The 14072-nt window shown below is 39.5% G+C and overlaps 3 protein-coding genes across 7 annotated transcripts in view; 2 read left to right on the top strand and 1 right to left on the bottom strand.

Moving 5' to 3' along the window:
• Positions 1 to 71: 71 nt before the first annotated feature.
• Positions 72 to 3020, top strand: nudt5 (nudix (nucleoside diphosphate linked moiety X)-type motif 5). Of its 2 annotated transcripts, XM_077498789.1 has the most exons (8): positions 72 to 541; positions 742 to 806; positions 917 to 984; positions 1079 to 1131; positions 1228 to 1335; positions 1427 to 1522; positions 1611 to 2129; positions 2242 to 3020. In XM_077498789.1, exons 2-7 carry the CDS (start codon positions 750 to 752, stop codon positions 1724 to 1726), a joined length of 498 nt encoding a protein of 165 aa, XP_077354915.1. In that variant the 5' UTR covers positions 72 to 541; positions 742 to 749; the 3' UTR covers positions 1727 to 2129; positions 2242 to 3020. The 2 variants fall into 2 exon arrangements, with proteins under 2 accessions (XP_077354915.1, XP_077354916.1); XM_077498790.1 differs by lacking the exon at positions 72 to 541 and having other exon boundaries at positions 555 to 806.
• The window catches only part of il15ra (interleukin 15 receptor subunit alpha), a 20692-nt gene continuing 7682 nt past the window's right edge, over positions 1063 to 14072 (bottom strand). For all 4 annotated transcript variants that reach the window (XM_077498785.1, XM_077498786.1, XM_077498787.1 and 1 more), the window contains exons 7-12: positions 11967 to 12095; positions 11194 to 11396; positions 7874 to 8059; positions 7003 to 7159; positions 4364 to 4510; positions 1063 to 1708 (exon numbers count right to left, since the gene is read on the bottom strand). The gene's annotated coding sequence lies outside the window, so the exon portion shown is untranslated. The remainder of the gene's footprint in view (positions 1709 to 4363; positions 4511 to 7002; positions 7160 to 7873; positions 8060 to 11193; positions 11397 to 11966; positions 12096 to 14072) is intronic.
• fbxo18 (F-box DNA helicase 1) lies at positions 3532 to 12438 on the top strand. The gene is made up of 21 exons (XM_077498761.1): positions 3532 to 3807; positions 3887 to 4033; positions 4427 to 4788; positions 5798 to 5934; positions 6010 to 6154; positions 6240 to 6421; positions 6594 to 6668; positions 6848 to 6939; positions 7017 to 7185; positions 7260 to 7473; positions 7717 to 7804; positions 7869 to 7964; positions 8046 to 8182; positions 8354 to 8450; positions 8520 to 8686; positions 10335 to 10407; positions 10488 to 10682; positions 10769 to 10894; positions 11025 to 11131; positions 11208 to 11345; positions 11895 to 12438. Exons 1-21 carry the CDS (start codon positions 3789 to 3791, stop codon positions 12054 to 12056), a joined length of 2928 nt encoding a protein of 975 aa, XP_077354887.1. The 5' UTR covers positions 3532 to 3788; the 3' UTR covers positions 12057 to 12438.

The following is a 14072-nucleotide window of genomic DNA, read 5'->3' as shown; positions in this document are numbered from 1 at the left end:
GGAATGTTTTGAATTAAACCGGGGAGGTATTTTAGTGGAACACACATCTTCAGAAATGTTCCTACGGTTAAGATGAGCCATAGTTGTAGTGTGTCCCTTGCATCACATTGAGTCAAAATCATTATCCTACCGAACTTCACGGTTATTGTTTTTGCAGTAGAATAGCAGCGATTGAAGACTTGGTCATAAAGATTACCAAGGTGGACAATTAATTTACCAATAAAATGTTTCTGGTTAATAATGTAGGCTTTATTTTAGTAGACAAGCAAAAGGACAACGCAGTAATCTTTTTTGTAGAGCGTCTCCTGTATTCGAGCTCAGCTTCAGAAAACACAGAACTATTTGCGACTTATTTTTTACTCAGACGACACCGACACGCACAAAAAATAATTATTAAAACATTAAACTCTTTAATCAAATTATTTGACCTGACTGGATACTTGTTTGAGATACGGGTGGCGTTTGCGTTACCCGGAAGTACTAACAGAGCCAGCGCTCAACTACGTCATTCTCTTCTTCGGCTCGGTTGGTGTGGTTTCACGTGAGTCAAGTTTACACATTTCCCAATTCACATGACTGTTCAAAGTTCGAAATTGACACGCCGTTAACTTGTTTTGCTGCGTAAAGCTTAGATAAATCAGTATATGTCCACGCAACAATGTTATTCTCCTGCATATAATTCTTGAACATAAAGGTCCAGCGGCTTAATCGAAATGGTGGCTTGAATTGTTCATTTTTCAGAAAATAAAATGAACCACACTGAGGATTCCAAAGAGACGACCGCGCCACACGTCGTGAAAGAAGAGGTATGTTTTAGTAACTTCTCAAATATTGAAGTTACTCCACACGAATTGTGAATGAGTGGTCACGTCCCATGAGAGAAAACAAAGGGGGTAAAATTGTGTTTTTATCACAGCTCTTGGCATCAGGGAGATGGGTGAAGCTGGAGAAGACCACATATGTAGACCCTACTGGAAATACCAGGTATATCTTTTTTTTTTTTCTTGCCACGGCCTAAATAATCAGTCATGTCTTTTGCACCTTTTATAATCATGTACCTTGTGTTTTTGTCGACCAGAATCTGGGAGACTGTGAAGAGGACAACTAGGCAAACCAACACAGATGCAGATGGTACTTATGATCCCTGCACCGGTCACATCGTGTTCTCAAGCCTTTTGTTTGAGACCTAGTGGATAGAATTCCTTCTTGAACAAGATGTGTGTGCAGGTGTTGGCATCATCGCGCTGCTGAAGCGGACGCTGCACAAAGACTGCGTGGTGATGGTGAAGCAGTTTCGTCCGCCGTTGGGATGCTTCACTCTGGAGTTTCCTGCAGGTGAGGAATCCTTTCAATGTTTTTTTTTGTTTTTTTTTTACCTGAACAGTTCATTGAATTGTTGTAAAGTTGCATTTGTGTGTCTGCTCAGGTTTGATCGATGAGGGTGAGAGCGCAGCGACTGCCGCGTTGAGAGAGCTAAAGGAAGAAACGGGCTACAAAGGCGAAGTCGTCGGCGTGACGCCAGGTGTTGTTTCAGACTCACACACTTTGGCGCACTTGGTGGGGTACAAATTCTGCGTTCTGGAAACACGTTTTGGTGTTGTTGAATGCAGTGACTTGTCTGGACCCCGGCTTGTCCAACTGCACCACCCAGATTGTCATGGTCAACATCAATGGAGATGAAATGGAGAACATCAACCCGACACAGCAACTGGGTGAGGGAGAGTGAGAAGTTTTGTTTTCGTTAGAACACACTCGCTTTGCATGTGACACTTAATAATGCAGCACACATGACCACAGAGGCGTCCAATTTCAAAGCACAATCTAGACAAAACAGCAACATGATGTCTGAAGGTTCTGAAAGTTATCGAAAATTCAACTTTGTTTGGTGACTACAAAAACACCCGATTGCTACTTAAGTTGATAAGACTAAAACTATCAAGACAAACTGTATAAAACTATTTTTTTTCTCCTGTGTTTCTCTTCAGGTGATGGAGGTAAGTTGAGTCTGATATATTTAAAAAAATAATTCTCACACTAATTAAAATAGATAAGACACAAGCTTTTTTCCCCCCCAGAATTCGTGGAAGTCATCCTTTTACCTCTTGATGAATTCCAGCTGAAAATAGATGGTAAGATCTTTACGGTTCTTGTGTACTGTGGATTGACTACTTGTGGATTTTTCAATTTGCTGTGGCGGCATTGACTACTTGATTTCTTGTTTGACTGTGTTTCATTCTGTAGAGCTCCTAAAGAAAGAAGATATTGTGGTGGATGCCAAGGTTTACATTTTCGCCATGGGGATGGTGCAGGCATTTTTCAAGCCTAGGGAGCTCCCCGTGCTCAAGCAGTGAAACAGCAGGGCCTGAAATAGTATGATTACATGCAACCTTCAAATTGCATGATGTAATGATATGCAAGTTTCCAAAGTGACATTCCAAGTCCAAATAAGCCAACAACTATTTGTTTAGGTGTCATTGTTTGGATCCCATATATCATGTCTGTGTGTCTAATTTCATAGTCGCATCCATAGGAAATATGGTTAAGATCATCTTTTAGTTTTTTTATGACATTCTAGTAACTTGCCAAGTTAACATTTTGCGACTGTAATGCATTCCTTAACATGCGCTAACATATTGTTACAAACTTAGTAGGATGTGTACGTCAAACACTGTTGAAAACTAAGTGGTGAAAGCTTTTTGAGGGCTTGGTTTTGTGGCTCGTTTTCCAGATATTTGTGGTTGCTTCAGTGCTGTGTGGTTAACTGGCACTTTGTTTTTAATCTAATATTACAATTATGTTAGTTCATTCATCTATTAACGTTGACAATGTTCATTGAGGTTTTATTCTCTCTCTTTCAACTCGACTATAAGATTCATGGACAAAATAAATAAATAAATACTGTTAGCAATCCATGCTGTGTTTCCAGCCTTGTTTTAAGGCCATCATTCCATTCAAGTTGATGCTGTACTTACCCCAGGGACTACAATTTGCTGACAATAAATGTGTTACTACCTATGTGATCTTGTGTGAATCTTTTATTAAAAATATATACAGTATACAATCCAAGAGCATGTTTAGCCATGTTAATGTCAATACAAATAAAAAAAACAAGTTGCTCTGCCGAATGTTACAAAAAGTTTGTCAATTTTATTTCCCACACCTATTGATATCTAAAAATGTGTAATTGTAATAATTAATTGTAAACATTTTTAAAAACGTTATTTTATTTTAAAATAAACTTACAATGTGTGATTGCAACAAATCTAAACTATTTTACTTAATGCCTTTAATTTCCTATACATTAGCCAATTTAATAAATGTTAAATGTATATTTTCGCATATTTAATTGGCCAACCAATTATAATAAAATTACGTTTAATTATTTAATTTCCAATAAAAAAAATTTTTGATAAAACGAAGTTACGAACAATGTATAATTTGAAACAACACGCCGATAGAATTGTTACACCTTTCCTCCACATGGAGGCAGTAACGCGTCTCAAAGCAGACGAAAACTACCAAGCGCTTCGTCGACGTCACTTCCGCCAAAACAACGCTTCGTTTCATCTTAGAATTCATACATACATTGCGACGGCATTTACCCAACAAGCATTTTATAGTTAAATATTTTAACCAAATGAGGCGACTCGGTTCTAGTTTGTGTTCTGAGCGAATGCAAACGTTTAACTCCCAACTTCAGTTTTAGCACCAAATGTTCACGTTTGGGCGAAGTTTCCCAATCAAATATAGTTATTGGTCCCTTACATGCTAAACAAAAGAAAAAGAGTATGGAAGTGGCTGTAAAAGGTAAGTCCCCAACCTAAGTCGAACAGCTATTGTTATTACGGTTGTATTTCAAAGTTGACGTTATTTATTTTTTTCGAAGGGAGGGCCAAGAGGAGGCATTTAAATGCAGACGAACTAGAAAAAAGTGAAGCGGGTCTTCAAGCCCTCACCAACCCACAAAACTTAACCAGAAGCCGGGGCAGCACTTCCAGTCTGAACCCGAAGACTACCAAGAGACGGAAATGTGGTGATTACATTATATTTACACCCTTTTTACAATATCTCCAGTCCACAGATAAAAGAAAAAAGATAACGAAAAATAGGTGACATATTTTTAGTCACTCATTTCAGAATCACCAACATGCAGGTAATAAAGTCTTGAATCAATATAGGAGAACCTCGGTTTTTGTGATTAATCTTTTCCAGAAAGTTTGCCAAGCTTTACATAAGATAAATTGTGTGAAATAAATAGAAATGATTAATGAAATGTATAACATAACTTTAACCTTTATCAAAGAATGTTATGGCACATTCATGGTGAAGAAGGTTGTGAGGGGAAACATTTCAGATGTGTCACCTTAAAATTTCATGACAGCATCAGTCATCTTGAGTGCGTAAAACTGCTTCTCCACATGCACAGATGGACTCAATGGCAAACCAGATGACGCAGTCAGTTTGGATGAGGACGATGAAGACTCGCTGCCTTCAGACCTCGAGGAGGAGCCTGAAAACAAGGACATTGACTACTTTGAGGGAGTCACGGCCGACATGTTTGAAGACGAGTTTGACTGCAGTGAAAAGGAGTCAGAAGTGGAGGCCCTGCCCGATGCCGCCTACGGCCTTTTGGGGTGCAGCAAGGAGCTGCTGCAGCCTCATGGTTGTATTGACGACCTCCCGGAGGAGATGCTCAGGCAGGTCCTCGCCCTCCTTCCTGCTCGCGATCTGTACAGGAGCGCCGGACTCGTTTGCCACCGTTGGCGCCACATTATCGAGGATGACAAGGTGATACACCACAAAGCTTTCAGCTGAGCTGGGTGGGACAAAAGTTGGGGTATGGTGTAGATAACATGTTTTAGTTCATCCTTTGTTCTTCCTTGCTTCTTCTGTCTTTCCTTTTCGCTCTCCTTTCATCCCTCCCTTTTATCTCCATTCATACATTCTTGCCCTCCCTTTTTTCTTTTGGATCCTTCCTTCATCCCGTCTTTCCTTTCATACCATTTCCTTTCATACCATTTTAGTTCCCTCCCCGAAGGTAGCAGTGAAAAATCGATTGCTACTTTCTATCATCTTTTTTTCTTGTTTTATACTCCTTATTCTTAACTCCTTTGCTCCCAAAAACGTAAAAATACGTTCTATTTTAAATGTATTAAGTGTCCCAAAGACATTGTTTTTTATGCTAGAGCATACAGAAGATGATGATTACATGCTGATTGCGTCAGTTCAAATAAAACAAAACACTGTTACATGCCGATTGCAAATTGCATCAGTTCAAATAAAGTCAAATAAAACCAAACTTCAGACATTTGCCACAAACAAAACACAGTCATGACAGGTAGGTTCCATGTTTTTTTTTTTTATAGCAATAGAATACAATATTCTGTGGGCCTAGAAAAATCAGTCAAAATCCAGTAAAAGTTGCTTCAGTGAGAATGGCTGGGAGTAAATGAGTTAAGGGAAAGTCAACTATTTAGGCTCCAAAATGGATGCACACTTGCAATGCAAGAGAAGTCAACGACTCATTGGGTGGAAACTCCCTCGTTAATATTCTATTAATTTGTAAAAAGATGGTGGTTTCACACTTGAAGGCCACTCTGCATTTTAACGACTGTTGTTTGGCATTCCAAAAGACTCTTCCTTGCCTCTTTCTTTCATGTTAACCTTCCATACCAGCTTTCCTTCTATGCTACCTTTCTTCTATTGATGTATCCTAAAAAGTAGACCTACTTTTGGCCCATCCTTTTCAGCGCACACAGTCTGTTCGCCATACAAACGATTGTTCTTTTTTTTTTAGTTTATGCCCTTCAAGAAACTGTACTATCGCTACATGATGTACGAAGAGGTGGCCATAGCGGAGGTCACCTCCTCGTTGCTCAGGAACGGCATCATAAAGCCAAGATTGTCACAGCACGGCATCCGAAACCTCGTTGTGTAAGTGTTTCTGCTAAGTAGTGTTTGTCTGGCCTGCTTTCCAAACATTAACGGAGGCTCTTTGTTCGAGGACAGTTTAATGGCGCAGCACAAGTTTGGCGAGAGGGTGAATCCGACCGCGGTTCTGGAGTGTGTGAAGAAGCATCGCTTTTTTCCTCATGCTGAAGCCTCCATCAGACGGATTCGGAATGTTCCCAAGTGCCAAAATTTGGAAATCGAGGTTCAGTTGATACACTACCACAATTTCTATACTATGCATTTTGCATGCATTGTCTCAAAATGTTACATGTGTTTGATCCCTAAAGGGCCCCAACCCGTTTGCAGCCATGGCGGTGATATTACTCCTCAGTGAGAGCGTCGACGACGTGCAGGCTTTGGTGATGTTGCTAAACGGCTGCATGTCGTACAGCGCCGTCACCGAGTACCTCAGTCACATGGCAATGATGCTGCTCGCAGCCGTGAGGCACAAAGTTAAAGTTAGTGAGAGGTGAGGTCTGCTCCTATCTTTTTTCCATCTTTGTTGTTTGGGTTCACCACTGATGAAACCAAACCATTATTTTTTTTTGTGGTAGAAAAGACACCTGATAACTTTTAAATTGTGGGGAAAAAGGTAAACTATATTTCCTTTAACGTTTTTTTGGGTGGGTTTTTCATTCCAGGTTGCATTACAACATCTACTATGTTCTTCATCTGAGAGAGAACGGCCCCTTTTCTGTTAGCTCCTCAGAAGACAGGTGAGATCATCAGTTTACATTTTGACAAATAGTTTTGAATTAGCCCTCAATTAAGCAATCGCCCAAATTTGACTGAATATCATATTGACCATTTTTCCTCTTAAGCTTTGTGATTTGGATATGCAAAATAAAGTTCGTTAGCGATCAAGAAATTAACTGGCTTCTTGTGTTCCCGCCAGGGGCTCGCGCATGAAGATGACCACCGAACAGCTGCACGTCCTCAGCCACGACATTGAGAAAGACCACTTGGTGAAGATTGTTGCTTTTGCAGGTACGGTGAACATTCACACTCAACATTACGAGAACAATTCAAATCCGCCGTCAGCTAGCGTACCTTTTGCGATGAAGGTACGGGGAAGACGACCACGCTGATCAAGTACGCCGAGCAGCGGCCGCACCTCCGCTTCTTGTACGTCGCTTTCAACAAGTCGGTCGCAAGCGAGGCTTCGCAGCGTTTCCCTCCGAACGTGGACTGCAAGACTGTCCACTCGCTGGCTTATAGAGACGTTGGGAAATTGTGAGACGCGTGCACATTAAAATGACCAAGTCATATGCATTTCAGATATTGACATCTCTTTTTCTGTGATCCAGATACCAAAAGAAGCTCAGCTTTAATCTAAATTCATTTTCCATCAACACGGTCCTCCCCAAAGGCCGAGGCGGCTACGCCAAGGCCAAGGTGGTAGCCACGACACTCAACAGCTTCATGGCTTCTGTTGACGAAGCCATCAACGAAAGCCATGTGCCAAGTGCACAAGTGAGTCTTCAGGGCCTCAAGACGTTCATAACCGAAGAAGAAAAACTGGTGAGGAGTGCAGCACAAACTCTGTAAGCTAGTTAAGATAGCAAGACTTGTGAAAAAGCTAACAAGCTTATTTAAAAAAAAAAAAAAAAAACGTAGTTTATAGTTAAGTGCTCTGAGAATTTGGGATGTTACCAGCAGCCAATCAGAGCACACGAGAATGAAAATCTCATTCAGAATGACTATTTACGGCATTTTAATAAATATGTATGATTTCAGTACTCTACATTTATATTATTCAAACAGCTGTATGTCCGAGATGCACGGAACATTTGGATGAAAATGAAGGACCTCAAAGAGACGGACTTAAAAGGCTTCCACATGACTCACGATGGTAACACAGTGACTTTATTATGTGAGCGTTACGAACATTTCAAAACTCTGCTTTTCTCTTCCAGGTTACCTTAAGTTATGGCAGCTGCAAAAGCCAAAGGTCCGCCTGTCCGACCAATATGATGTCATTTTCATCGATGAAGCCCAGGACTGCACTCCGAGTGTGTTCCTCAGTTAATTCTTTCCTTTTGTTAATTGTTGTTGTTGCTTTCCTTCACATTCTCGCCTGCTGTCTTCCTTAGCCATCATGGACGTGCTGTTGATACAGAAATGTGGCAAAATACTGGTTGGAGATCCCCACCAGCAGATTTACACCTTCAGAGGTGCCATCAATGCATTGCAGACTGTGGAGCACACACACATCTACTACCTAACACAGGTTTGCACACGCGGTCACGCACAATTAGACCAGGAAGTTTCGGCTTTTTCGCTCCCTTTATAGATCAAAATCACTATTTCGTAATTGTGTTGGCTTGTATTGGTGAGATATTTGATGCATGATAAATCGCAAACACTTTCATGCCACTCTAAGTCATCTTTTATTGTTCAGAGTTTCCGCTTTGGCGCTGAGATCGCCTACGTGGGTGCCAGCATCCTGACAGTATGCAAGCAAGTCCGCAAAATTCTAGTTGGGGGAAGGCAGAAAGGTAAACGGCGAAAGCTTAAAACAATCTTCTCTCCGACATACGTTACCGGGTCGCTTACATGTTTCGTAGGGAGTGTGTTTGATGGGAAGTCAGCCCAGGCCCAACAAGACGTGACGAACGGCAAGAGCCCCAGCAAGGGAAACACAGCCATCTTGTTCCGGTGCAATTTTGGCGTGTTCAGCGAAGCCGTGCGGCTGATCGAGGCCAACGCGGCGTGCAGCGTCCATTTCGTAGGCGTAAGTGTCTTGTCGATGCACTTAATTCATCCGACTATTTTTTCGTACATCAAAACCTACCCGATTTAATATTATTTGATTGATTATTAGTTACAGTAAAGCTCTGATGGATGATACAGATGTTGATATAATACAAGAATAAGAAAGTATTGAATTAAAGCAAACTTGTTGTTCATAAAATTATAAAAAGTATTTTTTTCATTTTATGTAAAATTGTTTTAATAAAATATTATTAAAATTATATAATTGTAATATATTAGTTATTTAATAACTAATAAGTCCTGTATATTTACTAATATTTTGGTATTTGATGTAAAATATTAAATTTTAATAAAACAATTCCTTTTCATTATTTTACTCCTAATTAAAACATGTTACATGTATGTATAAAATTATTTTACAAACATTATTTACAATACCTCAACCTATTTTTAATGAAATGAATTAAAACATAAAATGAATAAATACTTTTTAATGAACTAAATTTAGGAAAAAATGTCTAAATGCAACAAATCTCAATGTCATATAAACCACCTACAATCTCTAATAACAATATTGAGATATTGAGGCATTTACTTGTTAATGCACGCACACGTTGAGTTCCTCCACATATTGACTCGCTTCACAAGCATATTACATTCCCTCTCATCTGACAATTAGCATAGATTTTAAAAACAGAAGGCCAAAACATCCCTAATGAAAATTAAATTGCACTAATAAACTAGCCACAAGAGGGTGCTAGAACTGTACAAATGGAAAGCAACCTGACTTTTTTTTTTTTTTTAACAGATGTGTGTGTTCCTTTTAAATATTGTGAACATGACGCCGACGATATTGTGGCAGTTTTAATATCACGATATTGTCCTTATCGTTACATCCCTGTTGGAGATTACACAAAAGTTAATCTTTTTTTTAAACTATGTGCAGTAAACGCTGCAATTTACTGTTATTGCTTTAATACCAAGTTGATGCGTCAAGAAAAAGCTTTTTGCACTTCGTGTTTTATAGGGCTGGGTATTGCCACCAACCTCACGATACGATACGTATCACGATACAGGGGCCACGATACGATACGATACGTATCGCGATACATATGTATCCCAAATAAGACACACTATTTTTATTTTTTAAACAAAATATAGGAAAATTGGTACACTGAGACACGTGCCATGTTAAGTTAATCAATAAATAAATGTTGACATTCTTCCTCTGCTTTCATTTTTCTTAGCAAGACACAGTGTCCAATCACCGGTGAGCTATTTTTGCATTAATTGAAGGCAATTAACTTCAAAGATGCTGCTGGTTTTTATTTTTTAGGTACAATGCAAGCCGCAAAGGCAAACGTAAACTGCCGATTTAAAGTTAACGAGCAATATCGATTCTGACGCCTGCGTATCGATACGTGTATTGTGGTGAGGCCCGCAACGATATATTGCCGTATCGATTTTTTTGAGCACACCCCTAGTGTTTTATTGTGTGTGCAGGAAGAAAGGAATCCTTGACGTCTAAAGACGTCTATGGCAGTGAATGTGTTAAAAAGTGTTAAATACATAACCCACCTAAAAATAAATACATAAATAAAAAACCACATGGATTTGAGTGAAGTTAGTGTCTTCCGAGTTGACAGTGAATGCTCTTCACCTCACAGGGTGTGGACAACATTGGTTTGAATAAGATCAAGGACATTTGGTACTTAATGGAAGGCAAAGACAACCGCAAACGTAAGGCTCACGCACACCATTTTGCTCACTTCGCACTAGCTATGGAATCACTTTGAAATGATTGTCGTTCTCCTCATCAGTGATCAGGGACCACCTGATTGCATCGTTTGCAAAGATCAAACAAAACTCCATTGAGGCCCTGAAAAACTACGCCCATCATACCTTGGACCGCGACCTGGACTCCAAGCTCACAATTGTAGCCAAATACAAAAATCGGATCCCCGATCTGGTGAAGCGCCTGAGGAGGCACTCGGAGGACGATGCTAAAAAAGCAGGTATGCGCTTTTGAAAATTAGGAAAGAAAAAAAAAAAAAAAAAAAAAAAGATTACATTTCATAAATTTTATCTTAATTTTTTCCAGACTTCATACTTGGTACCGTGCACAAAGCTAAAGGCCTGGAATTTGAAATTGTGATGGTCAGTGATGACTTTGTCAACGTTCCCTACTCCAGACACAATATGCACCACTACGACGACTTTGTTTTTTGTGAGTGTTTGCGTCAATATTATTTTTTTGTTGTTGTACCTTCGTGCACAATTCCAATGTTATTGATTTTTTTTTTTTTAAACTACCACCATCTTTAAATTTTGCTCCTATTTTTACTTCTCCCTCTCAGCTAAAATCCCCCACGATGAATGGAACTTGCTCTATGTGGCGGTAACGCGTGCAAAAACAACGCTCATCATCACAAGGAGCATCCAGCGCATCATCACGCAGACCGGCGTAGGACATGATCAAATGCTTGCACGTCACACACACAGTTGATGTAAAAGTCATGTATTTACCTTGTCATCAACAGGAGTACTACTTGAAGTCGGTGATGCCCAGCGCGCCGTTGAAAGTCGGCGAGGAGACGCCGCCGTGCCTTATTTCCGCCTGTCCCAACTGCATCACACCCGGTGCTGCTTTCATGATGTGCCAAAGACCGATGACATATGTGAGGACCTTCTGCAACTTTTCAAGAACTCCCCAACCTTAGTATATGGAGCTGCAGACAAAAAAATAACTGTCTAAGTACAGTTCAGTTTGGTTTGGTTTTTACTTAGCCCCTCTCGTGTCAGGGTCTGAATTTTGTATTTTTTTTTTGCTAATCTGTACCCACAGTTTAGCAATCTGTTCCCACAGTTTAACAATCTGTTCCCACAGTTTAACAATCTGTACCCACAGTTTAACAATCTGAACCTACAGTTTAGTAATCTGTACCTACAGTTTAGTAATCTGTACCCAACGTTTAGTAATCTGTACCCAACGTTTAGCAATCTGTTCCCACAGTTTAGCAATCTGTACCCACAGTTTAGTAATCTGTACCAACAGTTTTAGTAATCTGTACCCACAGTTTAACAATCTGTACCCACAGTTTACTCATCTGTACAGATTATCAAAAAAAAATTTAAAAAAAATTCAAACCCTGATACCAGAGGGGCTTCGTAGTTTTTAAACATTTATTTGGGTCTAACTTTTGTGTGCATCTTTTGTCTCCGTCCAGACAACTGGCCTGTCTCACGAGGGCACGCTATGCGAGAGGTGCGTTTGGACTCGCGTGGGACCGATCGCTTACCTCATGACTGACGACGTGCTTTCCATGGCTGAAGTTCCAGAGCGCTTCGACCAGCATTTATTCCACGTCATTTTCCAGGCGCCGTTCTGATTGGAATGTTGTCAATGGAGAATGTTTTACACGAAGTTCCTGGTTTGGAGAAAAGGAAAAAAAAAACTTGGGATTGGGTAGTCCGATTCGAAATGACTGAAAGGAGAAAAGAAGTACAGTTATTTATAAATATACAAAACAGTAAACACATTCCAACGGCGATCGAGTTTGATATTGTAGTCTGTCAAATGAAAATTTTTTTGTGTTACCTACCATACACCAAGTTGCCACAAGATGGCAGCAACAAACTTATTGGTTGGAACTGTCGGTTGACAGTTTTATTTCAAATTTCACTTCACTACCTTCGCCTGATTACTGGTTGAGCTGCCATTGTGGGCGTTTTCTGGAATGGTCAAGTAAATAGGGGGGGGGGGGGGGGGCATCTCCCCCCACTTGCTGATTGTTTGTGATGTTTTTAAATAGGTGTGAATGGCCCAGTTATAATAAACAGAAGGCTCATATGACTACACACAAACGAGACAATGTCAAAATTGGAAAACTTGACTTTTTTATTTTCTCTAACAAAATTGTACAGTCTATAAAAATGTACTCAGGCTTTGTGCAATTACAGATAAGTGATGTAAATTCTTACCAATACAATACAAATACATGTCACATTGACAGAATGCAGCTGCTCTAAAAGCACCACTTAATTTCCCTCACAGCCACAGAATGAATGAAATATCTACTCATAAGAGGGAAGTCTGCCCAGACGTGTTGCAAAAATTGTTTTTGATTCTAAAGCATTCCACTGGGACATCATCCATCATCAGATAACATCTGGACAGGAAAAACTTCTCATCAGAACCGATACAAAGATAAAAACACTGAAATTACAGAATAATTCAATACACATTTATTAAGGATGGAATTTGTACTAGTGCATAGTACCAAATTACAAAAAGTACAAGCATATTGAGAGGCATTTGAAGTAATAAAACTACGTATGGGAAAAAAATATCTGCCTATGAAAAGTGCACAGTAATGGACTGCTACATGGCTGCTTATTCAATATTCAAGAAAAAATGAAAAGCTTTTTTTTCAAACACCACCATTAATTAATCTTAAAATGATCTGGTTTAGAGGTTGGGGAAATAACTGAGGGTCACACAGAGAATTCAGTAAAATGACAAAACAGTGGTGCCTTGAGATACAAGCGACCCAACATACGAGTTTTCCGAGAAATGAGCCCTTCATGGCATGTATTTAAAACAACCACATAGCTCAGCCATTCTGTCTGCTTGCTTGCAAACACATAATGTGAAATTTCACAGAGTGCTAATGAATACAATGAATACATTTTGACCACAAACGGCGGTAGACAGATAAAATCGCAAGACTCGGAAGCAGGCATGGGCAGATTACCCGGTTTGATGGTTTACTATGGTTTTGAAAAGACAATCCTCCATACTGGCTGTCACAGACGACATTTATATGCCATCAATATTTGGGTTCAGGTCAAATCTCCGGTTTCTGAAAGATTCGGAATAACCTGTTAACATGTGTGAGTAGACAAGTAAGTCTGTACATGGCATAATCATCATGATATGGATTGCTCTTGAAGAATTTCCTTTTCAGATTCAAATCTCAACTTGTTTTTTGTTGTTGCTGTAAGCATAGCTTGTTCACTGTTCAGTCATTTCTGTTCTACTGGTTTGTTCCAGTTACTATTAGGGATGTAACGATATCCAAACATCACGATACGACATTATCACGATATGAAGTTCACAATATGATAATTATCACGATATTGTGGGGGCATTGGTGATATTTTAAAAAGATCACAATATAGTAAAAAAAAAGAGCTCATACTACAAAAAAAAAGCAAAATATTGTTCTTTTGTACATAACAGCAATGCATATAAACCACCTACAATCTCTAATAACAATATTGAGGCATTTACTTGGTAATGCAAGCACACATTGATCGCTTCAAAAGCAAGTTAAGTTCCCCTTCAAATGACAATTAGCATATATTTTAAACATCGAAGGCAAAAACATCCTTCATGAAAATTA

The sequence above is a fragment of the Festucalex cinctus genome, chromosome 16 (genome assembly GCF_051991245.1).
Source record: "Festucalex cinctus isolate MCC-2025b chromosome 16, RoL_Fcin_1.0, whole genome shotgun sequence".
NCBI classification, from domain to species: Eukaryota; Metazoa; Chordata; class Actinopteri; order Syngnathiformes; family Syngnathidae; genus Festucalex; species Festucalex cinctus.
Note: the sequence above shows the minus strand (reverse complement) of the source record. Positions and strands in the feature narration are given on the sequence as shown.